The sequence below is a fragment of the Spermophilus citellus genome, assembly GCF_964194105.1.
Source record: "Spermophilus citellus genome assembly, chromosome: 6".
Classification (NCBI taxonomy): Eukaryota; Metazoa; Chordata; class Mammalia; order Rodentia; family Sciuridae; genus Spermophilus; species Spermophilus citellus.
In genome coordinates this window covers 156,353,633-156,379,447 of record NC_138187.1, presented here as the reverse complement: position 1 = coordinate 156,379,447, position 25,815 = coordinate 156,353,633, and the positions used below count along the sequence as shown (strand labels likewise).

The 25,815-nt window shown below is 47.8% G+C and overlaps 1 protein-coding gene across 2 annotated transcripts in view; it reads right to left on the bottom strand.

Moving 5' to 3' along the window:
* Positions 1 to 25,815, bottom strand: part of ASTN1 (astrotactin 1) — a gene marked incomplete at its 5' end in the record, with an annotated part of 280,379 nt that overhangs the window by 37,055 nt on the left and 217,509 nt on the right. For both annotated transcript variants that reach the window (XM_081298255.1, XM_081298256.1), the window contains 2 exons: positions 23,023 to 23,211; positions 24,992 to 25,096. In XM_081298255.1, coding sequence (XP_081154381.1) covers positions 23,023 to 23,211; positions 24,992 to 25,096 — 294 coding nt within the window. The remainder of the gene's footprint in view (positions 1 to 23,022; positions 23,212 to 24,991; positions 25,097 to 25,815) is intronic.

The window sequence follows — 25,815 nt, the reverse complement described above, 5'->3', positions numbered from 1 at the left end:
TGGCTTGGACGAGGTTTCAGCACCATCGGTAAATGGTGGAACAGCTGGACCCGGGAAACGGAGGCTTTGGGAGAAAAGGCTAAGGATGCGAAGAACATGGCTGCAAAGCCAATGGATGGATCTCAGGTCCACAAGAGAGTGACCAAGACGATGGAGAAACAAGGTGCCCTGCAGGTGACACAGCACAAGTTGGTACAGCTCTGGGTGGACCACACAGAAAGTGACTGTCACCATGGGGGGAAGGTAGCCAGACTGCAGGGCACCTGGGCACTGTGTCAAATGCACAATGTCTGAAGGCAACAGAGGCATTTAGGATGAATACAAGGAGCTTAGAGGCAGACTTAGCTGTGCTCTCCCCTTCAGTATCTAAGCGACTACAGCCTAGAAATGGGGTCACATGAATTCTGTGTATTTCCAGAGAACAGAATTCAGATCCAACACAGGAAATAGTGGCGAGATGAGTTTACTGAGGTACAAAGTTTTATTGAGTGCCAGAAAGTTTTATATGTGCCAGAAATGGTACTCTGTGTGTCCAATAAGAAAATCACTCAGATAAATAAAGAAAAATAAAGCTCATTTTCCAGTATGCACAGGGTAGAGGGTGGATAGAAGCAGGCAAGGATATTGATAAGGGGAGTTATCAGAGGGGTGGGAGAGATGCTTTGGTACACACAGGAAGTAGTATTTAAGTCTATTCCAGTGGAGGAGATAGACTTCAAGAGGACACCTGGTTTCCTTGAGAATGATATTTGTAAGGGAGATGGACAGCCTTAGAGATGGACAGCCCTCAACTGGCAGAAGTATTTATGTAGAAGTTGGTCAGCTTCAGGAATGTCTTATGAGTTCCGCGTCCCTTTTAACAGCCAAAGGTTAAGCTTCTATCATTCTGGGACCTGATTTTGCATTATGTCCCAAGTTAGTGGACCTAGGAGTCTGCATTTCATCAGGCACCCCAAGTGACTCTGACTGAGACAGGCTCTAGATGGCATGCTGAGTTTCACCACCCTAGATAGGAATAACATTTTGTTAAATACTGCCAGAACACACACTTTCAAAAAAATCATACAAGTGGCACCAATATGTAAAGGAGGGGAGGAAGTGGGAAATAGACTCTTTAGGCAAACAATTCAATTGTTTATGGAGCCATTTTTAAAACATTTACTCAGAGCCCCAGTATACAAGAGACTTAATTTGAAAACCACTGGTTTGGATAGACTCTGGTGTTGTTGGTCTGAACTATTCCAGAATTAAGCCCACCTGCTCCTTAACCAGGAGGGTCACTGGGGTGGACCTGAATTGGTTACTGATACAAGCAACAGACTCTATCACTGGCCATGGCCTCCTGAATGATGCCAGACTATAAGCACTGTGAAAAGTTCTAATTAGGAGTAAAGAACGAAAACCAGAAAACTTCCATACACCTGACCAAAGAACATATCTACTCATTCATGTTAAATCCATCTTCCTGTGAAGAAAGGACTTCACAGAGAAGAGAAGAAGACAAGACCCCAAGAGACAGCCCCAATCAGCAGGATGAACTCTGACGACAAGGGGGACAGATATAGATGCCAGTTCTATCCTCCAGACAATGGTAATAGAGGTGTGTGTGTGTGTGTGTGTGTGTGTGTGTGTGTGTGTGTCTGTGTGTGTGTGACCAGATTAAAGGGTTAATTCATCTCCTGCAGTTGCCATTAAGAAAACTTTATCATTATGTCCAACCAAGATGGGCTACAATTTTGTTACACCCCTGAATACTTATAATAGTAGTAGATACTAAGACAATTACAAATACTTAAACAATATAATTGAGTAGCCACCAAACAGGTCCCTGCCAAGAAAGGTAGAGGCTATAATTAGTGCAGAAGGCCCCAGCTGGCTGCTATGATAACTGATAAAGATGCACAACTTGTTATTTTGCCCACCAAAGCGCCTACCACCAAGCTCTCTTCTATGGTGTAGATATAGTCTGAGTGTGCTCTCCAAAGGCTCCTATACTGGAGGTGTGGTCCTTAGTGTGGCAATGTTCAGAGATGGTGGGAACTTTTAAGAGGTGGATGCCAGTGGGATATGCTTAGGTCACTGGGGACCTTGTACTTGGAGGGGATTGAGACAGTTTTCCTGACACCCTTGAGCTAGTTTTTGTAAGGGTCTTGGCATGATGCCTGGGTTCCAAGGGCAGCTGGCAACGCCAACAACCAGTCTCTCTGGAAATTGTTTATTAATTAGTATTAAAAGAAAAGCAAACAGAAAAGATGCTATCCACTAGGCTGAACTGTACTTCAAATAAGAATACTTCACTAGTAGAAGAAGATTAAGCTTTGATCCTCCATGTCAGTCTTTTTAGTTCTGAAAGATTTCTCCTGAAATATAATGCTAGGTGGACAGTGTTGCCTTGGGGTAGATGGTATATAAATGGCAGCCTTGAAGGACCACCAGTCCGTGTCTGGAATAATATTCACAATGCTTAGCTGTTGATTCTAAGGGAGTGCTAAGCTTTCTGGATTATCTTTTATCTTAACAGAAAATATGCCTGTCCCTCTTAGGTATCAGCAAGACCCAGGGGGGTATCTTTTTCTTGTCTAAATCTGGAATCAGAAACCCACAGAGAGATTCAGGCAATAAGCCACTTGGATATGTTAAGTCATGAATTCTATCTATTTCCAAAGTGTTCAGATATAGGATATTATATTTAATTTTCATTCCTACAGTAACAAGCCTACTGGAGGACCATTCAGATTTGTCTTTATTCTACTCTGGTGTCAGATAAAGCCACGTAGTGGAATGCCTGTCCCCGTGTGCACACACATCCCTAATGAAACACCCCATGCCAGGGAATTAAATGGTGTTAAGCAAGCTGAGGGAGCAGGACCCTTTTACCCAGTCAAGAAAATTCACTGTATTTCCAAAGCCCTGAGGCACATCTAACTTGATTTCCAGAAACAGCAAGAAGCACATTTTGTCGACGTGCTGAAAGTCCCCATTTCAAGATGGTTACTTTTCTTTTCTTTCTTTCTCATTTTTTTTTTAGTGCAAATCTTTTTAGACACTTCTTATGCTTCTGCTTTTGGTCTCCCAGGACCTTCTTTCCATCAAAAAGTTTGTTGACACCAGGCAAAAGTCAGAAGACCCAAACTGGAACTCAACTCAATTCTACAGAGCAAATACAAAGTTATTGACTGTCTATTTACAAGGTACGAGGCAGGTCCTCTGAATATACCAAATGAATTATATGTAATCCCCACATCCAAAGCATGTATCATCTCACAGAGAACATAAGGCAGACAAACAAAAATGTAAGTGTCGTTAAAAAGAGGATCAATAAGGACCTGATTCTATCAGGATGGTTAGACCAGGGAGGCTTCACGGAGGAGGGGCCTTCTGAGATGGGCCTCAAGGGAGCAGAGCGACTTCGGTATCAAGAGCTGCAGCGGCAGGGGCACTTGGCAGACTTTTTCTATGAAAGGCCAGATGGGCAACATCTCAGACACTGGAGGCCACGCAGTCTTGGTGGCCTCACTCAGCTGCGCCCTTGTAGTGCAAACACAGCTGCTGACCTAGGTAAAGGAAGGGGCCCGGCTCTGCTCCAATTCAACGCTATCTACGGAGCCTAAAGGTAAGTTTTACATACTTTCCATGTGTCACAAGCTGTTGTTTCCTTTTATTGTTGTTGTTTTTTTTTCATATTTTAGTCGTTTAAAAGGTAGAAACTGTCCTCACCTTAAGAGTCTGATAAAAACAGGCAGCAGACCAGCTTTGCCTGTGGCTCATTGTTGACTGATGACATCTGCTGTACTGACTCTCTGCTACACGTGGAAGCTTTGCTCTCCCGGTGCTCACTGGATTCTTACACCTGCTCTAGGATGCGTTTGCCATCATGGCTTTCCCAGGGTTGAGCCGCTTTAGATCTCTGTAGTCATCATGTCCATTTTCTAGCTGTCCAGGATGAAGCTGATAGAACTAAGGTGGCACAGATTTCAAAGCCCTTGCTTCTAACTGCTGGGTCATATTACCTCCCAATAATGGTAAGGGACACATGGAATGCTGCGATGGATATAGGTCTTCCCTAGCCAGAGGCACTTAAAACTCTAAGTCCTTTTAACCATGAGCATGCGTTTGCCATCATGGCTTTCCCAGGGTTGAGCCGCTTTAGATCTCTGTAGTCATCAAGTTCTTTCTTTTAACAAGTCATATAGGGGATGGGTAGAACCCTTGATAATCTTTATTTCCAGAATATATCATCCCCCTAGCATGTGTTCCGACCTCTCCCTCCTCCCTCGTTGCCGGGAAACGGCACCTGGGGGTCTTGCTAGCCCCTGCAGGTAATGGGTATTCTTGAAGATTGAACTCTCTCCAACCACTCACTTTTCTCTTTCATTTCTCACCATTTTGAGCAACAATTCTATCCTACCTGGCTTCTCTACTGCCTCTTGTTTAAAAGCCATTTTAGGTATTAGAGAAGATGGAAGAAAAACAGGGGTTGCCATGTCCCCTCTCCTGCCTGCTAAGGTTACACAGGTGGTGGTCTCTGTCTTTCTGGGATCACCTTTCTTCTCTGAACAGAGCTAAATAACTTTTTAACTATCACTGGTCTTTTCACGGATGTTGGGTCACACTAGGTTTCAGCTTCCCAGGGGTACTGACAGGCTTGTCACCCACTGTCATCTACTGAAGCTCTGCTGTGTGGCTGGCCCTGGGCAGATCCGCGGGGAGCCCCAAGACAGCACAGGATCCTTTCCTCAATGAACTTATATATTTGGGATGTAAGACTAACAAGCATTTAATAGTCACACCAATAGTGATACCTGCTGCTCTTTATTAACATTTTCTATGTCCCTGGAATTCTACTGAACACTTTGCATGTGTTCTATCAACTAGAAATCAAATCTGGACTTAGGAGAGGTTTATTCAAAAGGCTTATTGCCAAGATGATGGTAGGGTCTAGCGCCACCCGAGAAAAGGAACACTGCAGTTTACATCATTCACCTGATCCAGCTTGTCTGCGAAATTCAGAAGAGTTGGGGAAAAAAGAGTTTTTGACATTTACAGAGAGAAATAGACCACTCTAGGGAGAGTCAGGTTTGGGCAAGTGTGGTGACTGTGTCAGGACTGGAGTCCAGCCTGCCTCCCAGGTGGCCGTGTGCTGGCTCAGGCAGAGGGTGGGCTGAAGACCAAGGACCTGGAGCAAGAGAGAGGCTTAACCAGAGTTTGATCAACTAGCCTTTGTTCTGATTCATCATTGGGACAAGAAATTCAGCTGAGCATTTATGATGGGACTTTGGAGAGACTGTATCCGGGCTTCTCACAGGTCAATCAGAGGGTCCCCAGGAGTCCCATCTGAGTCTCATGGAGAAGGGTGGTCCTTCACTAGAAATGAGTCCTTTCCAGAGCACAGAGGGATGAGGGCATCTCTTAACCTGCAGGTGAAATTCAATATCGTCAGTTCTCTGTGTGAACCTTACTGGTTGGTGCTGAAATGATCCCTAATTTAGAGATGACAAATTTGGGCAACACAAAAATTTATTACACTGTCTAAACTGTCCAAAGTTACACAATTCTAAGTAGAAGACTTGGAATACAGTGAGTCCTAAATTGCATGGTAGAGGGTTACAGGAGTTGGAAGAAAAGTGGAGAGGTCGCCAGGACTTCCTGAGGACATTTTGAAGAACGAGAAGGTGTGGACTAGGTAGTCAGGGATAGCGGGAGTTACTCAGGGAGGGGCAACGCAGGAGGAGGCAGCCACAGAGTTATTAACTCTACGACAACAGGGGTGTTAACCGGAGAATGAATAAGTGCTGGAGGTACGAAGGCAGGGGAGGCCGTGTTGAATGGACCCCTGAGGAACCAGGCCAGGGATCTGGGGCTTGAAGCAACGTTCGGAGCAAGCTTTGCCAGAAGCTAACCAGGGATGGCAAGAATGCCGAGGAGCAGATGATCTGGAATGAATGAATGTTTGAAGAAGGGGAGACAGGTGGCAGAACAGCCAGGAGGAAGTGACGACTGCACAGGCTTGGAAGTCTGAGGGTCAGCCTGGAGTAGGTCCATGTGCAGAGAATGAGGGACAAGCCAAGGGGGTATCTCAGAAGAAATGAGAGGATTTGGCACCAGATCAAGACAAGGTTAAAGAGAAAGCTTCCACTCAATAGAAGCTGCATGATCACAAAAACTGAGTTTTTCTAAGTAGGTTTATCAAACTTTTGTCTTGATAACTTTTTAATATACTCAAAATGAATATAGACGTTCATGCTGCACTACGAGGGTACCACCTGAGGTACAGTTAGAGTCAGGTCGTTGCAAATCTTTGAAAAGTCTTTAAAATCTTAATATGTTTACAAATCTCCAAGGAAGACATATAACATGCAGTGTTAGTCAAAAATAATTCAAATGCAGGGGCTGGGGTTGTGGCTTAGTGGTAGAGTGCTCGTCTAGCATGCATGAGGCACTGGGTTCCATCCTCAGCACCACATAAACACAAAATAATGTGTCCACCTAAAACTGAAGATACATAAATAAATGAATATAAAAAAATAATTCAAATGCAGACCTCATCTCTTGTTAGACTCATGTGCTTCTGAGCCCACTTTGAAAATACCCCAACAGTGACATTATTGAGGACCTACTATAGGCCAACTGCTCAACTAGCCTTATAACTCTGAGTCCTTCAATTTTCTCATTATATCATTTTGCAGATGTGAACACTGAGGATCAGAGGTTGCAAACCACCTTTTTATGATCATTCAACCTCTGAGGATCTAGCTTCCAACCCCTACCCCCACCCCGGCCTCACAGTTCTTTCCATATTGCAGATGCACAAGATCTACAAAATCAGACTTTTCAGCTGACTCTGGAGCACTGATTACTGGATTTTTCTGAGTTGTTTCGACAGGTCTGAAGTCCTTGTCTGGTATGCAGGATTTCACGCACCATGGGCCTGCTGATACTGGCTTCCAATCTATTGGCATTCGCCTGCCGTTAGACATGGCTTCTGGTGGTATCATTCGGATTTTAGATTACTCCTGTCTCTTTGTTCCCCAGAACCTGACATTTATAAACACGACAGCACAGGCAGGAAAGGGCACAATGAGCCATCTCCAGCTTCTTAATGGGCTGGCATGGCACGGGGAGGAGAGGCAGGGCACAGATCGGGTCCCGATGTCTCACACGTCCCTAGAATTGACATGCACCAGGCCAGTGCTCGCAGTTGCTACCATCAAGAACCATTTAGTGTTAAATTTAGAATAAAAACCAATTAAAAGATAACAAGGAAACATATGCTCGAAATGGCAAGAATCAAACACGACTGCTAGCTACTGCAGGGAAGCCTTGGTTTGGTTTTTTTTTTTTTTTTTTTTTTTTGGTACCAGGGATTGAACTCAGGGGCACTCAAACACTGAGCCACATCCCCAGTCCTATTTTTGTATTTTATAAGAGACAGGGTCTCACTGTGTTGCTTAGCTCCTTGCTAAATTGCTGAGGCTGGCTTTGAACTGGCGATCCTCCTGCCTCCGCCTCCCGAGCTGCTGGGATTCCAGGCGTGCGCCACCACGCCTGGCCCTTGGTATGTTTTGCAAGCCTGAACCCTCCTGCACCCCTTCTCAATCTTTCACCCGCATCCCTGGTTCGTCCCCACCAAATGGCTTTCAGAGTAAAAACAAGTGGGAATCTTACTACAGTGGATGGAGTCACCTGTGTCTGAAAAAGTAGAGTTCAAAAAAAAAAAAAAAATCACCGTTAATTCTTCATCCTGTACCAGGCCAGATGGCTGAGCCTGCCCAGGGCTCAAGAGGGCTTTAGAATAATGACATGGGCTGGTTCAAGGTGCTTCCACTTGGGATCGCTGCCAAAGCACGGGCGATTGCAAGGTAAGCATGCAGCTGCATACCTCGGTGCCCATTCCTTTCTTAGATGTCGGGAAGGTGTTCCTGCAGCCCAGGAGCTTGGGAAAGGCACCCCAGAAAGGTGAGCTAGCTGCCTTTGGCATCCCCAGGCTTGTCAGCAACTAGAAGCAAATTCACTGTCATACGAGGCAACAATTCTGCTACCTGGGGATCCACGTCAGTCAGTTTAACGTCTGGGCTGCAGATCTTTAGGGTCTTGCTGTGCCTTGCTGCACAGGGCCTGTGTGGGTCCCTGGGAGATGTCCTTGGGATGGCTGTGCCTGGCTCCCCACAGCCTTGCCCTCCGCGTCCAGCAAGGCCTCCTACATTACTCTTGCACCCGCCTTCACTCGACAGTCCTTTCCCCTTCCCTGACCCTCAGCGGTCCTGCCTGGCCACCCTCTCTCCGGGTTCTGTCTCCCAGTCATCCTCAGGCGGAGGCTGGCTGGGCTGCTGCGGCACCACCAGAGCCTGCCTCTCCTGCTGCAAGCCCTAGCACTCTCACACGCCCTGAGCATGGAAACCAGGCAAGAGGGCACGGCTGGCTGGCCTTTTAGGCTTGTCCCCTGAGTACCCAACATGCGGGGTGGACTGGGCTTCCTCAGCCCTGGATTCACATGCCCTTTTCCACTCAGGACCCCTTTCCTGGACTCAGCCACACCGATGCGCCTCCAGGAAGGTGTCCGCAGTCCTGCTCCCGCCTGGGTCAGGAGCCTCTCTTTGGTACTTCCTGACCTCAGGAGTCTTAGAGCTCTGCCACTTTTAATTGTCATTTATGGGTTTCTGGACACTTCCCATAGGCATTATGAGCAAAAGCGAAGGGCGGGATCTCACTCATCAAACCACTCCCAGCATTTCGCGTAGGGCTGCTACTCTGTCCACACTTAGCAGGAGCTACTTATGGGGTGGACTCTCTGCAGGGGTGGGGTGGCCAGGTGAGGACTGGATGGAGTAGGGATCTTCTTTAGTTGGCCCTCATGTTGGTGTTGCTTGTTAATAATCCACCTGCTAAAGGATAATCACGTCTGATCTGGCATCGACACGGGCAGGGGTGCAGCATCATAGGCGGGCCACAAGTCAGGGAGACAGGCCCAGGCCAGGGAACCAGCCCCCAGAGCCCTCCATGTTTGCATGAGGAAAAGCAAACATGGAGCTTGGGGAGGCCAGGAGGCCATGTTCTGGAGGCCTGGGTCCCGGTTTCAGATCTGCTGCCCTCGGTGTGACTGCAGACTCGTGTCTTCACCTCCTGGGCCACGGTCGTGCCCCTTTGGAGTCTGGGGTGCTGGAGGAGACGTCGTGAACTACTGCAAGGACTTTGCATCTGTGGGTGGATGTCCCTAGGAGTGGCTCTATGTCAGTGGCCCTGGCATCTGGGATAGCCACTCTCCCTGAGCAAGGTGCCCGTTAGGGTGTCGTAGCTCATAGCAAAGTCATTGTGAATGAGCACAGCTCACAAAGACTCTTCACCACGCAGGTGAAGGTCCTCAGGTGTGACTCCCTCCTCGTCTGTGGGGCAAATACTGCTAACTGTAGACTCCTGCTGACCTGTTCCCACTGTGCTCATTTCATGGGGCGTTTGCAGTTAGGATACTTCATGGTCTTCTGTGTGACACAGGAAAGGTGCTTGACCTCCTCCTCTCACTACATGACACAGATGCTCACTGCCTTTGCAACCTCCTGTGACCCTCCTGCCTTCCAGCTGCTCCTCCAGGTCCCCTTTGCTGCCCCCCACCCCGCCTTCCCCAGCTGACCTCTGACTGGGAGCAACTCAGGGCTTGCTCCTGGCCTGTCTACCTGCTCCTCGGGGCTCACCCAGCCTGGGACTGTAGATGCCCCTTGAATCCTGAAGACTCACAGACTTGTACCTCTGGCTCGGGCCTAGTCCTCTGAGCCCCAAACGTGGGTCTCCAGTGGCCTGCTTGGCTTCTCCATGGCAACTGAAATCCACAGGCCCACGGGAGGCTCTTTGTTCCTCTCCCTCTCCCAGCCCGTTCCCTCCCAGTGCTCCACGTCAGCAGACTGCCACACTCAGCGGCTCAGCTCCTCCCTTGCTCCCTCCTCTCCCAGGCTCACCTCATCCCTGACATTTCCTGTCACCTAAACAAACCTAGGTCTGTCTTGGCTCTCTGTGTCCGCCGCCTGGATGACTGCCTCAGGCCCGCTGCCCCTGTGTCCACGTGGGCTTCATTAAGGACCTTGCCAGCCAAGTACATGCAGGACCCCTGATCTACACAGATCCCAAAATATCGATTACCCTTGAAGAAAGACACGGTGGGCTGTTTTAAGTCGCCCTCCTCTCTTTTCTACCCAGATGTATAGAATATTCCAGAGAGCTGCTAGTTCCCCCACGTCCCCGTCCACTTCACCATGGTCAATGTCAAGCGCAGACCCTCCCGGGAGCAGCATCTCTGGCAACACCTACGGAGGAGAAGTGGGACAGGCCTCTGCTCCTCGAGGGAAGACGCAAAACAGGCCGAATAAAAACACATCAGGTGTAAATGCCCCACACGTCAATATCCTAGACCCAATTACCCAGCCATCGATCGGCTCTTAAGACACTGGCGGGAGGGGCCGTGGCAGGCCGCTGGGCAGCGGGGGCACGTGAAGGAGAGGCTGTGTAGGCCCCTCGGTGGGTAAACCTGCCGAAAGACAGACCCCAAGGAATGGGCAGAGCACCAAGGGAGCCCGGGCGGGGGCCAGCCACGGGGGAAACGTCCCCCATGGCCGGCCCCCTGCGTCACCTGTAAAGCACATACTTGAGCTGGCAGGTTTATGGAGAAATTGAGCTGGAGAAATGCTTCTTTCTACCTTTTTTCTTTCTTTCTTGGCTTTTGATTAATCAGCAAAAGAAAGACAGTCTCAGGGTCTCTTTGAACTGCTTGGTCTTTGCAGCTGCTCTTAACTGAGGGCTCTCTCGCCGTTGGGCTCTGAGCTGAGCAATGGCCGCTCTCTGCACCAGGAGTAGCGTGTGCATGGGCTTCGAGTGCACCACCCGCAGGGCAGCCTGATCCTGGTTAATTACATCACATCACGCTTTAGCAGGAGACCCGCCCGACAGCTCTCTGGAACCCCGGGTATGAGCTCTGTTTGGAGCCCGTTTGTCCCCTCTCCAGGCTCAGCAGGTGGCCACCACACCTTGAGCAGTCTACAGTCCTCCACAGAGCTGCAGGGCATGGTCTGAGTATCTAGTCCAACAGGTCCTCTCTCTCGAAATGCTTGAGGTCACAACATGTCTCTCATTCAAACTTCACACTGGCTTCCTCCTCACCCTGCCTCCGACTCCTGCCCAGGGCCAGCCAGGGTGTCCCTTGTCATTCTCCATGTCAAGCGTTGCCCTGTGAACTAGGCATCTTCTTTTATTAACCATCATTTGCCTCGTGCCTAGCACTGGGCCTGGCCCACAGTAAGCCCTCGACTCACTTTCTTAATGATGATGTAAACACGGCAACTTTGCAAAAGAATTCATGGCCTTCCCTCAAGGGGCTGGGAATTGAGGTCCACGCACCACAGACTCCGCAGACGGCCATATGTCAACAATGAAGTGAGGGTTCACCTGGGAATGTTCAGAGAAGGAAGTTGATGTGACTGGAAAGCCACCCATCTATCATCGGTAAGAGACTGACTGTGCGTCAGGGCCTTTGACAGCTCTAGTAGGCATTTTGTATATAACTGGCCATTGGGATCAAGTTTGACAATGTTGTCACTACCCTTTTTTTTAAAAAATTACCTGTTCTATTTCTTGCTGAATTTGCTTAACATTAGTTTTTTCCTTACATAGCTATTCTTTTTCCTTTTAATTTTTATCTTCTATTAATTGAACCAACGTTCAAAGAGTTCCAGGAGATTCAAGGAAACTGTCTCTGAGGACAGAGGAATACTGACTAGGAATGACTGGAAATGACCAGGGACCAAACAGATGAGAGGTTAGGCAAAAGGTATTTTGATTATTTGTTGCTTGAGGTCAAAATATTTTTCTGTCAGTTTAAACACAAGTTGCATGTTTACCTACCACATATTTCCTTTTCCCCACACCAAGAATTTTCCTACTCACTTTCTAGAAGAAGAGCCCTGGTGAGAAAGGTAGTAAAAGAGAGACTATCATTGACACCTACGACATTGACTTGTAGCTGGAAAGTTGGAATAACAACCCCAAGTTGGTGGTACACAGATGGGCCTAACGCAGTGCCTAGTGACGATGCCTAGTACCGCCTTGTACTGGACCACTGGTTTTCACATCTAGCCTCTTCTTTTATTGCTAAGTCCCTGGACAGCACATGAGCCACCCCCACCCCCATTCACACCTGGACATCTAAGAGGTGGATGGACAACTGGAGCCAGGCTACCTTTGGGGAGGTGAAGGTTGGTGAAGGGGTTGGAGTGGGGGCAGCTTGAGAGGAGCTCTGGTGAATAATGTGCTCTCACTTCCCTTAGAAAGAGAAGAAGGAAGAACACAGTCCTCACTCATTTATCCACCCGGAAAATATTCGTTATTATACAGATGACATAACGCTTCCTCAGAGATGGGGTAGAACAGGGAGAGAATGCAGAGACTTGAAGATATGGCTGCCACCTTTCAGCAATTGTGAACCCTCTATGGCTCTGAGAAGGCAAATGTTCCTCTAAAGCAGGATCATTAATTGAAACCAGGAAAACATACGCATCTAATGGAAACATAAAAATCACTCCATTAGATCCCAACCTCCCACAGACACCAAAGATCAAGTTGGGATGTAGTTGCAGTCAGTCCCACCTGTGGGGCACCAGGGGAACTGGCCTGCGCATGGGACCAGGCAACCGGACTGAATCCCAGGTCAAGGGAAAGGCTGGGGGGCTGGGGCTCGGTGGTGGAGCGCTTGCCTGGCCTGTGTGAGGCCCTGGGTGTGATCCTCAGCATCATGTGAAAATACATAAAATAAAGGTCCATTGACGACTAAAACATAAGGAAAGGCTGGTAGAGCTGGACACCATGCCGGCCCCACCAGTTCCTTGATACCTAAAAGGAAGTGACCCCAGGCTGCTCAGCAGAAAGCTCCCCAAGGGGTCCTACTCTCATTCTTATGCTTCTCACCCCTAAATCCCCTCTTGCTGCAAATGAAGGTTTGATCCTCCTGTTCCAGTGGCCTGGTAGAGATCTGTGACTTCTGAAATATATACCTCGGTTGTTACTGTGAAGCGTGGGCACATTTTACTGATATCCCTTAATTTTTTTTTCCATCAGTAGCTATTTTGTTCAAGAACAGGGAGGTGAACTGCAAATTTCATTAAAATAATGGTAATAACAGTAGAAATAATCAATAGTAATAGTAATAACACGAACTCCAATACAGTAAATGCTTACAAAATGCTTTACATACAGTGAGTTCAATCCCTATAGGACCTTGTAATATAAGTATTAAATCCCTATTTTACAGACATAGAAACTGAGGCTCATGGCCATTAAATAAACTTCTCAAGAGTCGCATCTAGTGAAAATTTCTATGTGATTCTGTCAGACAACCTTGCTACAAATAGGTATGTCAAACCCCTTCCACGGCAATATTGGAGGAATTAAACTATTTAGCCTTGAGTCAGGCATTATTAAGTGCTGCATTCTGTTATCAGAAATAGAAATCATTTGCCGAGTTTATAGAGTCACAGAACATTAGAAGTAGAAGAAACTCTAAGGATAATCTAATTCAAGTTCGTTATTATACAGATGAGAAAATTATTTTGAAGAGGGTTAGGTAATTTATTCAAGGTCAGATGTCTGGCTAATGGCTTAGCTGAAACAAAGACCTCAGTTCTGAATCCCAATCCAGCACTCTTTCCCCCAACAGCTGCCTTAGAGCAGGATGGACACAGGCGCTCACCCCATAAGATGGGAAAGGCCAGGGAGGTCACTTTGGATTCCCATCTTCACACATACTCTCACCTTTCACTTCCCTTGTTATTCCCCCACCCCCAGCCCTTTATTTCTTGTACAGATAATCTGCTGTGGAATGCAATGCATTCCAACTTGATCAAGATAAAACCCTGGTAGGTAAGTCTCTGCCTTGTACTAGGAAGTCTCAGGTTGTGTGCTTATTTCTCTTGGTCTGGACCACCGTAGCCAATCCAGGGGCCCACGGAGCTAGCAGCATGTTGGATAAAAGATGGGCTAACAAACCGCCCCATTGTAGCATGTTGAATCTAGCCAACAGGACAACTCAGGCCATGTCCCATCAGAGAACCCAGGCCTCTCCTCCATAGTCACGTTGGGTTTCAGTCTGATATTTAGCAATTACCTCCTATGTGGACTCTGTTATTCTAGGAGCTAGGGTTCTGTGTTCTCTCTTTGATGTGCCTAGGCTCATCTGCCCCAATCTTTGCCCCTTCTTATCCTCCAGGTCTCCGCTCCAAATCACCCCTCTGCACCACCCTTGAGGTCTTCTAGGGGCCTGCCTCCAGATATGCGCTCAGTCCTCCAGTCCGCTGCCAGCACAACAATGGCTTCAGTTTCCTCATAGTGTCCATCACTATCCGAATTTCTTCTTTTCACATATTTGCCATTTTCTGTGTCTTCTTACTGGGATATAAGTTCTGTATAAGCAGAAAATTTTTCAGTATCATTCATCATCATGTGCTCAGTGCCTAGAACTATGTTTAGGTAGAGAAGTGATGATAAATGAATGAATAAATCCATTCCCAGGGAAGCAATCAATCAAGTTATGCAAGCAAAGCTGACACCCTTGGAGTGGCTGAGAATAATCCAGGATACAGTACAATTAACTGCTAAGTTGTAAGACCCTGACTATATGTTATTCCCATGAGTCAGGCCCATGGTTAAAAGAAAGAGATTTTGACATCATCACCAGAATTTGACATCACCACTATCCAGTTCGTGGTTTCCAGAGGTAAGAATCCAATAAATGAGAATCTCTCGTGAATACTGTTTCAAGCACCCGAGGTGGAAACTGCTTGAGGTGGTAGCAGGAAGACAGTGTTGCCTCAGTACAAAGCTAAAAGAAAAACCAGCTTATCATCTTTAATCCCGGTGTTGGCATATTGCCAATGCCTTCCAGAGCCTGCGGCTGAAGACAGCTCCATGCTGCACACAAGCCTAGTGATCAATGGCTTAATCAGAAAAAAGTCTTGGTCCCAAGTGAACGCTATTCAGAACTGTCATCCAGCCTGTGCCACTCTGCAATAAGGTGACACCAGGACATGGCCCTGGAGGCCACCTGTCCTGCTCCAGTGTTGACACTCAGACCCTGGACAGGAGGGATAGGGATGACTGGAGAAGCCCCTGCCTGTCAACCTTTGAGAGAAGAGAATGGTATGTGGTCTGGAGTGAACGGCTCTGGCAGCATCCAGCAGAGTCAGGGTTTGGACCTGCAGTGTTCCCCCAAAACTCACATGTGGAAGTCTTGGTCCCCAGGGCAGCAGTGTTCAGAGGGGACACTTTGGGGAGGTGATTAGAGCATGAGGCTCTAACCTCATTAATGGATCAACACCTTGATGGGTTCATAGCTAATGGGTTATTGGGAGGCAGGAGGCATGTTGGGAGATGAGGTTTACATGGAGGCAGTAGGTCATGGGCGGGGGGGTGGGTGCCTTCAAGTACACTTTATTCCTGGTTCTTCCTCTTTCTCTCTTTGTTTTCTGGCTGCCATGACATGAGCAGCCTCTGCTGCCACACACTCCAATCACCATGTTGTCCACAGACCCAGGAACAGCAGAGCCAGGTGACCATGAACTGGCCTCTGAAGCTGTGAACCAAAGCTCACCTCCCCTCCTCTTCAGTTGTTTTTCTCAGGTATTTTGTCACAGCTACGGAAAGCTGACTAATACAGGGAGCTTGCTAGAAATACAGAATCTCAGATTCACCCACATGTACTGAATTAGAGTCTCCAATTTAATAAGATCTTATGTAATACATATGCACGTTGAATTTTGAGAAGTGTCACTAAATGGGGTAATAATAACCACTCCAACAAACAACCCCCCCTCCAACAACAAACAACAAAATATCCAGAAAATTCAAGGTGAATGACAACACATCCACCATGAAGTCTAATGAGTGTTGACATGTGGCCACAGTCTGGTGTACTGACCAGTGTCCTGGCTCCATTATTTTTTTGATTCCACATTGAATTCTTGTAAACTCATCAGACAACATGGCATGAAGTCATACCTAACTGAGGACCATGGGTACTCTTTCTAGTCCCAAACTAGTAACTCAACTACTTCCTAGTTTGGTGACCACATGCAAAGTGCTGAAGTTTTCTGAGACTTTATTTTCTTATCTGTCAATGGGGAGGATAGGATTTAAATGACATGTATATTAGAGGATTAAATGACAGCAGCTATGTAACATGCTTTGCAAAGTGGCTCCAAGTAAGCCCTTGAAAGCTGGTAGCCATTTGGTACTATGGCTTAGCAACTTCCTTCCTCAGATCTGGTTTCCTCTGGGCTCACAGCATCAGAGCTTGAAGACTCAAGCTCAGTCCTCACACATATGAGGACATTCTGTGACATCCTCCTCAGGCCTGTGTACCCACAAATGCCCCCAAGTAGCCCAATTCTCTAGATTCCCTTTCTGTTCACTACAGAGGTTTGCATACAGCAGGTGCTCAGCAAACATGTGTTGAATGAATTTATTAATCACATAGAGCAAATAGCTGCACACCTTAATGGCCTTGCCACTTGAGGGCTGACTCTGTGTGTAGAAAGACCCTTTCAAGCTGGTTTGCAAACCAAGGGCTGTAAAACCACAAAGCGTCATAGAAACACGTTTTTCCTCCTTAATGCATTTCTGTAAGCTTGTGTCCTTAACTTGGTCAGATTCTTAAGCCACATGCCACAGTTTTACACGTTTAGCCTCATCATCAAATGCACAGGACTAAGTCTTGGCTGACCAGCACCTGGGATCAGGAGGAAAGTGTTATTCAGCTGCTGCTTTTGATGCATCTGTAGCACAAGTCTGTCCGCCATCTTGGAAAAGGGAAGTTGAGCCTGTCCTGTGCCATATCCACGTGAAAACAGAGTGGCAGAACATGGAAGATGTGTCACCCTGTGGGGGGCATACAAGGCCACAGAGGCACCTTCCTCTCTTCTGTGATCATGATATGTCTAGATGTCACCTAGGGGAAGGAAGAGGAAGGCATACGTCTCAGCTTTCCCCAAGGCAAGGAGGCCACTGGATAGAAAAGGAGTGTGGGTTATGGATTAAAGTTGCCGCAGAGGGCAAAACCTAGCCTCCTCCATCTGTCACCCAGTTGACTCCACTGACACCCTCCAGAAGCAACGGTAAGAAAAGGCAATGGCAAAGGGCGGATCTAAAGCCGCGATGAAGGAAGGCGGTATTGGAAGAGGAAGGGAAGACAGACCCATGGAAACCCAGTCCTGAATGGAGCATAAAAATCACAGATGGAAAGAAGGTCTTTGGATGCTTGTGGACCGGGTGGAGGGGTGAATCTAAGCCTTGCCAGGAGGGCCCACTTTTCCTTGACCACTTCTCTGAGATCTGCAGCTCTACAGCTCTTTACTTGTTTCTTCTGAAGTAAGAAAAGATAAAGGATTTGTTCCTTTGACAAACTGTAGACACTGTCAAGGATGAAGTCCCAAAGATCAGTAAGACATGAGCGTGTTGTTTTGTACTTTCTCCCAGATTTCTGTCCAAAGTTCAACTTTCTGAACATAGGATTGTGTGTTTTGCTTTTTTTTTTTTTTTTTTTGTAGGTTAACTTTCTAAGTCTTTATTCAAAATAACAAAACTTTCAGAAAATATTTTTTTACCATTTAAAAGAATTATATTATAAAAGTGGCAAATGCCTTTTGTGGAAAAATAAAGAAATAAATAAAAGTCCCTTATCCCTATCCCCAATCTTGGTGAAAACAGACAATTTGCTCTTATATATAGACAAAGTTATTTTGAGATTACGTAGACACAGTTTTCTACAGACATTAGGTCTGTGTCTGTGAGCATGTCTAAGAATGTGTGTGTAGGGCTGGGATGTGGCTCAAGTGGTAGAGCGCTCGCCTAGCACACGTGGGGCAATGGGTTTGATCCTCAGCACCACATAAAATAAAGATATTGTGCTCACCTAAAACTAAAAAATAAATACTTAAAAAAAAAGAATGTGTGTGTGTAGACAGAGGGGGAGAACTTGAAGGATCATGTACATATGTATGTATGTGTATGATTTTTTTTTTTAAAGCTGGACCCTGATCATATCTCTTTTTCTACAATTTGGGTGTTTATTATCTCCAGACGGGTAGACCATAAACTGGTAGTAATGGTTGTCTGATCGCCTCTGGGAGTGGAACTCGATTCCTGGGAAATAAGAGCAAGAAGATTTACTTTTCATTTTGTGCTGTTTTATGTGTTTTGAATATTTTAAACAAACTCTTGAAATTAAAGAAGAGAAGAGAAATACAGTTAGTGCTGTCAGGGCTGTCACTGTGGGAGCTGGTCCTGCAGGGAATGGCAGTGTGGAATGTGGAGCGCCCTGGGACACAGCCGTCTTGAGGGGCTGGCGAGCAGGCAGCTCTGCCTGGAGCACCAGAGAGGCCACCAAGGGCCCTGGGGTGGTTCCCGCAGGAGAAGGAAGTGGCAGGGTGCAGGTGGAGTGAGGCCAGGGTCAGCCAGAATGCGCATCCCTGCTCTGAGACTCCGTGGAACCTCCACGCCCTCTTGCAAGCTCGACCCAGGAAGGCTGCATTTGGACTTCCGGCCTCAAGAACGTCGGAGAATAAATTTGCTTTGTCTTAAGCCACCAGGTTGGTGGTGATTTGTTACAGTGGCCACAGGAAGCTAATACAGAGAGTGAAGTCATGCTGCCCACGCAGAGGCAGTAAGGAGTTAGCAGGGGCTTCACGCTGAGGAGCGAGGCCATTAAATCGCATTTTAAAAAGGGAACAGATGGCGAATTGTTGAATGGAGTAGCGTGGCAGGAAGGGAAGCCACAGTGATACATGAAGGAGCGACTTCAAATGTTCTTTATCGACACATAGTAACTGTACATATTTATAAGGAATAATAGGGTATTTTGATTCATGTAGACGTTAGGTAATAATCAAATCAGGGTAATCAGCATCTCCAGCATCTTAAATCTTTCTCGTTTCTTCATGATAAGTGCATTCTTGCAGCTATTTCGGGACACACTGTGCATCCTTGGTAACCGCCTTGGCCCCACGGTGCCATCGCACACCAGCCTCCCTCACACCTAACGGAAACACCATGCCGTGGACCAATCTCTCCATCACCCTTTGCCCCCGACTTTCCCCAATCTGAATCCCTTCCATAAGCATTGGGGGTGTGCACTCACGCAGCTGAAGAAATGAGGGAAGACTGTGGAGGAGATATCAGTGGCAGAAAGGACAGGCCTTGTCATGGCTGAGTGTGACACAGAGGAGTCCTCTCTCTACCTCTGACCCATCGGAGGAGTTCATGAGTCATCTATCAGATATAACCACCATTGAAGGGCCTGTGGAATACCCAGGTAGAAAAGGAAGTTCTGACGCTCAGGGAAACAGGGAGAATACAGGTGGGTGTCGGGGCAGATGCAGGTGGACTCCCCGAACAACAGCAAAGAAGAAAGGAACAAACCCGCCTGCCACCCTTTCCACAAGTGCGGTCAGCTTCTTTAGAGAAATAAGGGCAAGAAAGAGTGAGAAAAAAGCCAAAGGCTTATGAAGAGCATCTGAGCAGACCCGCACTGGGGCGCCCAGGGAAGAGGGGACTTTTGAGGGGGAACTGGCCAAGGACAGACTCTTCAGCTGAGACGATGGAACGGTCCTGTGGAGCATGGAAAGCAATGACTGGAAGAGAGGAGAGGAGTGAGGGCGTAGGGAAGAGGTGCAAGGGAAGCGGTGCCCAGTAAAGCCCAGGGGACTCAGCCCAGCAGAGGGACCCTTCCCCCTGTTACCACTCTTTCAGGAAATGCATTGAAAGGCAACGGGTCAAAGGTCAGCATTTGTGAAGAGATCGTTTTTTTTTAGAAGACACATGGTCGGTCGGGGAAGAGAGAATTCAGTGGCTGCAGAGACTGTAAAGATGGAAAAGATTCGAATCATGAATGAACTGGGGGAAGACAAAGTGGGGATGAGAGCCGGCGCACAGGTGGAGAGGCCGGCCGGGAGAGCAGGAGGCTGTGGAGAGAGGACATAGTGTAGATGTGAGGACAGGGCAGGCTGGGAAACTCCGGGCCTAACAGTGTTTGACTTGTGAGAAAAAATAATAATAATGATGATGATGATGATGGTAACTCACCTTAGACAATTAGACATGGAAGTGCATTTTCCAAAGGCCTCCCTCCAACTTCCCTGGAGGCAATGGTCCTGAGAACCAAAATGCAGGGTGGTATTACGAGAGACGTGTGCCTCTGGAACGGAAGGTGGCCTCCGGGAAATGGGGGCCTCTGTTCTCACCAGCCAGGGGTAACTACAGCACAGTGCGCCTGCCCAGTAAGCCCCAGGGGACCCAGCCCAGCGGAGGGACCCTTCCCACTGTTAGTACCATCACCAGCATCATCACTGAGAACCACAGAAACAAGGAAAGACAACCGTGGCTAGGTTGGCTCGGCTTTAGGCTTGGGGAGTTCACAGCTGGATGAGACACGGGGGTCTACACTTGAGAATTTCAAGATTTTGTAGAAAAAAAGGTGCTACTGTTTGGAAATGTCCCCAACAGCCCATCTGCTTGCTTCCCAGCCCCTGGTGCTTCTGGGAGGTGGGGGGGAGCTTCAGGAGGCGAACCTAGGGGCAGTTTTCCAGACTTGGGGTACGCCTATGGAGGGATCCCAGGACCCTAGCCCCTTCCTGACTCTCTCTCTGCTTCCCAGCCACCATGAGATGAGCAGCTTTGCTTGACCACATGCTTCCTGCCTGGATATGCTACCTCTCCATGGGCCCTAAGGCCACAGGTCCAGCCTACTATGGAATAAAAGCTCCGAAACATGAGGCAAAGCAAAGCTTTCCTCTTTTTAAGTTGATTATTTTGGCATTTTGTTACAGTAACAGGAAACTGACTAACACAGAGGAGGACACTGTTCCCAAATTTATAACCTGAGAATGATTTTCACATAAAGGGGCATTAATAAGGCCGGATAAGCTAACAGAGCAGAGGGACACAGAGAACAGGACATATGCTCTGGATGATTAATTGGACTAAGTCAAACCACTTGGCCAATTCTAAATTTCCAACCTATAAGTCCTGTGCTCTTTTCACTTCATTTTACCACATGAAACCTATTTTCCTATTCAGTCTATAAGCAATTTGGGGTAACTGGTCACAGGTACGGAGGCAAAGACTAGAGAAAGCCATTTCACAGAAGGATTCTAAGGTGAGAGCTGGTGTGAACACATCATCAAAGGGCAGGTCAGGGCAGGGACCATGCCATCAGTGCCCTTGTCAGCCCAGGGCAGAGTCCCATTCTGTGCTAATCCTCTCTGAGTGCAGAACAGTGGAAGAACTTCTTCCTTTGGTTTAAGAACTCATCATTCTTAATGAGGAGGCTGCCTCATGCAGGGGTTTGGAAGAAAGGGAAATTAGTGCCTAGAGAGGAGAAAAATATTTAAAAGTTAGAAACAGGCCAAATGACAAGACAGACAAATCCTGTAACATCCAGGTAAGGCTCAGAACAGAGGCTGACGTGGAGATGGGTACCATCCCGCAGGCATCACCAGTCGGGCATGATTAAGTAGACATGCGACATGTGGGAATATCTTTTAAGATGAATAAGAAGCACAGAGGAATGAGAATCACATTTCAGACAACTCAAGTCCACAGGTGGACGGTGTTGTCACAGTCCAGTGGCTGAATGGTGAGAGAGGCTTCAGATGGAGGGATGTACACATAATGCCAAGCAGCGGGCAGCCTTAGCTTGGGCTCAATGTTCAGCCCCGAGGATGCTGGCATGCTCCAGAGAGAAGCAGCAGCTCTGGGTAAGGTCAGCCTCTCCTGTCCAGAAACCCCAGGCCCTGGCCGTCCCTGGACCATGGCAAAGAGGATTGGAGGGGTTTCAGCCTTTTGCTTCCGTCCCCAGGCTCTGGCATGGAGACATAAGGAACCTTTGCCAGCTGGAACGGGGCTGATGGACATTTGCTTACATTGCACCGCTCTCTCAGCGAATTGGAACCTGAACAATGTGAAGATCCTGAAGTTTGAAGAGACACCAGAAGCCTGCGGTTGTACCACTGAGTTTAGAGGAACCAGGGCTTGTGGGGAAATGCCTGAGCAACCATAGCCCAGGAACAAACCTCTTGTGTCTAGGAGGAAGAGCCGAGCCAGAGGGAGGTGGTCATGCCTGTGCCAGCCCTGGAGGAGGCAAGTCAACAACACGGATGGCGCTCACGGAACCAGGAGCATCTCAGCCATCGGAGCTCGTTTGCCCCCTGTCTCTGAGAAAGCCTGGCGCCTGAGCCGGAAGACAATCCATTTCTTAAATTTCCTTGGCTAACTACCACGTGCCCTTTTGCAAGTTGCCCGTCTCTAACTTGGCACCACGGGAAGACCAGGTGGATCCGCCCAGGAGGAAGCCTATGAATGGCAGATCTGAAGCAGTCCTGGGCAATCAGACCCCAGCTACCTGGCCAGTGCGTGGGCCAGAAGATGTGTTCGAAAGGCTCGAGACATTCCAGTTCTTGTAGTGACCCAGACTGAATGTTAACTCTTAAGAGAGCGGACAAGGTCGGTTGTGACGCTGTCAGTCAGAGCCATATAACCACTAAGCCAACGGAGAATTCCTCATAACAGGAGTCAACAGGACGCATGAGCCCAAACACGGGACAGGCGGGGTTCATGAGTGGCTGCTCTAACTGTCCAGCAGTGTGTGGGGTTCTTGGAAGCAGGAGGCTGGGGTGGGGGGACAGAAACATTTTCCTCCTCTCTCCTCTTCCATGACACAGTCATTCACAGATGGTGAATGGATGGTGGCTGTGAAATCCCTCAGTGGAGTCCCTCCGTGGTAACACAGTGACCATACGCTGCGACATGGTCCTGCATCTACAATTCCTCCAAACACTCTCATTTGGAGATTCGGTTTTAGCAATCAAACCTTCAAAATTCCCAGGGTGGGGAGAGAACATTGAGGGAAATCTGGGTTCCTGCTTCCTCTGCAGACGCCTTGAGGGCGCCCAGGCCACCAGCGCCTACAGGGGTGTAGCTGCTACAGCGCACGCCACTCACCTTTACTGATGTCTTCATACTCCAGCCAGAGTCGCCGCTGGACTTGCTTATTTGGGTACCAGATGGAACAGGACTCCTCAAAGCCGTAGATAGCTTCCTGGATGTAATGGTTGCCAAACTGGCCCAACAAGGCCACAAAGTCCGCACGAGACGTGGCCCCATCCAGGGAATGAAGGGCATTGTTGAAGGCTGTGGAGGAACATGGCCCGAGAGAGAGTGAGGACCTACATGTGGCCTCTGGACCCCCAGGCACCTCAGCCCGACTGCGGCCCAGAGTGATGTGGAGAGCTGGCTGGGACCACCAGCGGGTGTTTCCATGGGACCAATCAGACCTTTCAGCTCCTGGACAGACACCTATTCAAACCCAATGATTAGTGCAGGTTAAGCAGAACATGGCCAAACTTCCACTCCCATATCCCTGAAGTAAATGTGTCTCCCCCACACACTCTGCAGGTCAGGACATTAAATCAATGTAATCTGTCCAAATAGCAGCATTGTAAGAAGGAGAAAGAAAAGCAAAGTCTAGAATTGAAACAAACACTAGCAGAGAACATTTCCCCTCATAAGATGAAGCACTGTTTCTTGGAATGTGTGAGGGAGGGCGTGTGTGTGCACCTGGTCACAACCTAAAACATCTCCTAACTGTTGCTAGTGACCAAAAATGGAGAGCAATAGAGAAATAGGACCCTCTGCCTTTAGACATGGAAATGGGCAACGGGCAGACAATGGAAGGAGCAGTCACTAACACACTGCTTATATTTTATGTCAGAAAATCCAAAGGAAAAGGACCGGGAAATGACCACCGGAAAAAGTACCCTCCTTCCTGTCCACCCCAGCCAAAGCTCCTTCTGTTTTCTGCTGTTCCTTAAGAGAATTACACTCATCATAAAAGACAGCCTCCGGTAAAGTTTCCAAATCCAATACCTTCTGAATCCCCACACATGTTTCATGGGGGCAAGATGGAGTCTAGCTCAGGCAGGAGACCTCAGGTGCCAAGTGCACATCACTTGGGACACCATTATGTGACTTTAAAACACTTATGGCAACAGAAACATCTAGCCCTGGTGTGCACAGCATCTGTGCCGTGTGCAGACTGAGTATGTGGATGGTATAGTTTTCACTGTGAGTTTTCCCAGAATGAAGAGGGGCTCAGTTCCTCCCAGATGTTCTGCACCTGTGGAGCGTCCTTCATCACAGTCCTCACCCTGATCCCTTCTCTCCAAGAATACTTGCAAATTCGAAAGAAAGAAATTCTGAGTTCTCTTGTGCCCTGTGGGAGGGTTCTAGATCCTTAATGTGTGATGCTTCTCATTTAGGAAGTTATCACCTTTGAAAGTGCGTGTCTCATTGTTTGTCAGGATCTTCCATTTGTCCTGTACCATGCATCTTCCTCCTGAGAGCCCTGAGGCTCCATCTACCTCCCGCCTGCTGCCTGCTGACCTGAGATCCTAAATAAGTTTAGAACTCGCTGATCCTTAACTTACTAGGTGTAATTCACATCACCTCCATTCATAAGGAAAACTGCGTTCCACACATGATGTTTACTGCAGAGGGTTGTATTTCTCTGTGGCTCTCCATCTCTCTATCCCACTCACTCGCTCTTTAGGAAACTTAAGCCCTTCTCACCCTGTTTTCCTCATGTCATTACATGGAATTTTAAATTATATTTTTTTTTTTGCACTTGGAATGTTGTATTTCTCAGTTTGTGAAAAGCATGCAGTTTTGAAATACCCTCTGCAGGTGCCGAGGGACCCAGAGAACACAATAATTGTCACTGGTCCCAGCCTGTCCACTCTGTCTCTTCTCCAGTCCAGGATGGAAAGTGCCATTGGATCTGACTTGGCCAAGGCCCTCACTCCAGGCATTTGTCCTCAAGAGTGCACGTGGGGGGACAGGGGACTGAAGGTTGTGCCCTGGAAGGCCTGTTAAGCCCTGGGTTGGGGGTGGGGGGGCTGACTGTGGGGCTCACCCTGAGAGACGGCCGCTTGGTTGAGTTTGATGTGGTACATCACCGACCGGACCTTCCAGTGCTGCAGCACGGGGTACCCAGACACTTCACTGAAGTTCACCATCCCTGGGGACAGAGGAGACGGGGGTCAGTGCCTGAGATGGGCTCACAAGTCCCTAGTGGGGAAACATGACCCGACTCCATTAGGTTCAGGATTGTAATTGTGAGAAGATGAGAAAGTGTTCTTTGATGAAGAGAATTTCTAGAATCGCAGTGACAACAGCCATCATTTATGGAACTTTTACTCTGTGCCAGGCATCTTGCTAAGCACTTCGCATATATTAAGCTGGTTGATGTGACTTAGGAATCATTGTGACTTGGGTGTTATTATTATTTCCTTTTTATAAATGAGGATACTGAAGTTGTTTATATAAGGTCCCTAAAACACAAGGTAAGCCAGGATGGGGTTCCAGATGGCCTGAGCCCAGAGCCAGGGTCCCTACTTATTCTAGCACAACACCCATAATGACTTCATATTAAACTCTAGGCTGACGGTGACACACCAGGGTTTTACTGTCTTTAATAGTAGCAGAAATCGACTCAGCTCACGTATCTGATAACATTGATTTTTCTGTCTCATTTAACTGATTTGTGTTTGGTATTTAAGTTTTAATTACTCTGAGGCTGATAAAGCACATTTTTTTTTCTTTGCCAGAAGGGACAGTATCAGGGTGACTGAATCATTGGGGGACAGGAATAGCCAAATACCAAGGGCCATCTCTGTGCCAGGAGATGTTTCAGGCAGTTTCAGTGCCCCTTTTGCTGATGGGGAGGCAGAGGGTCCA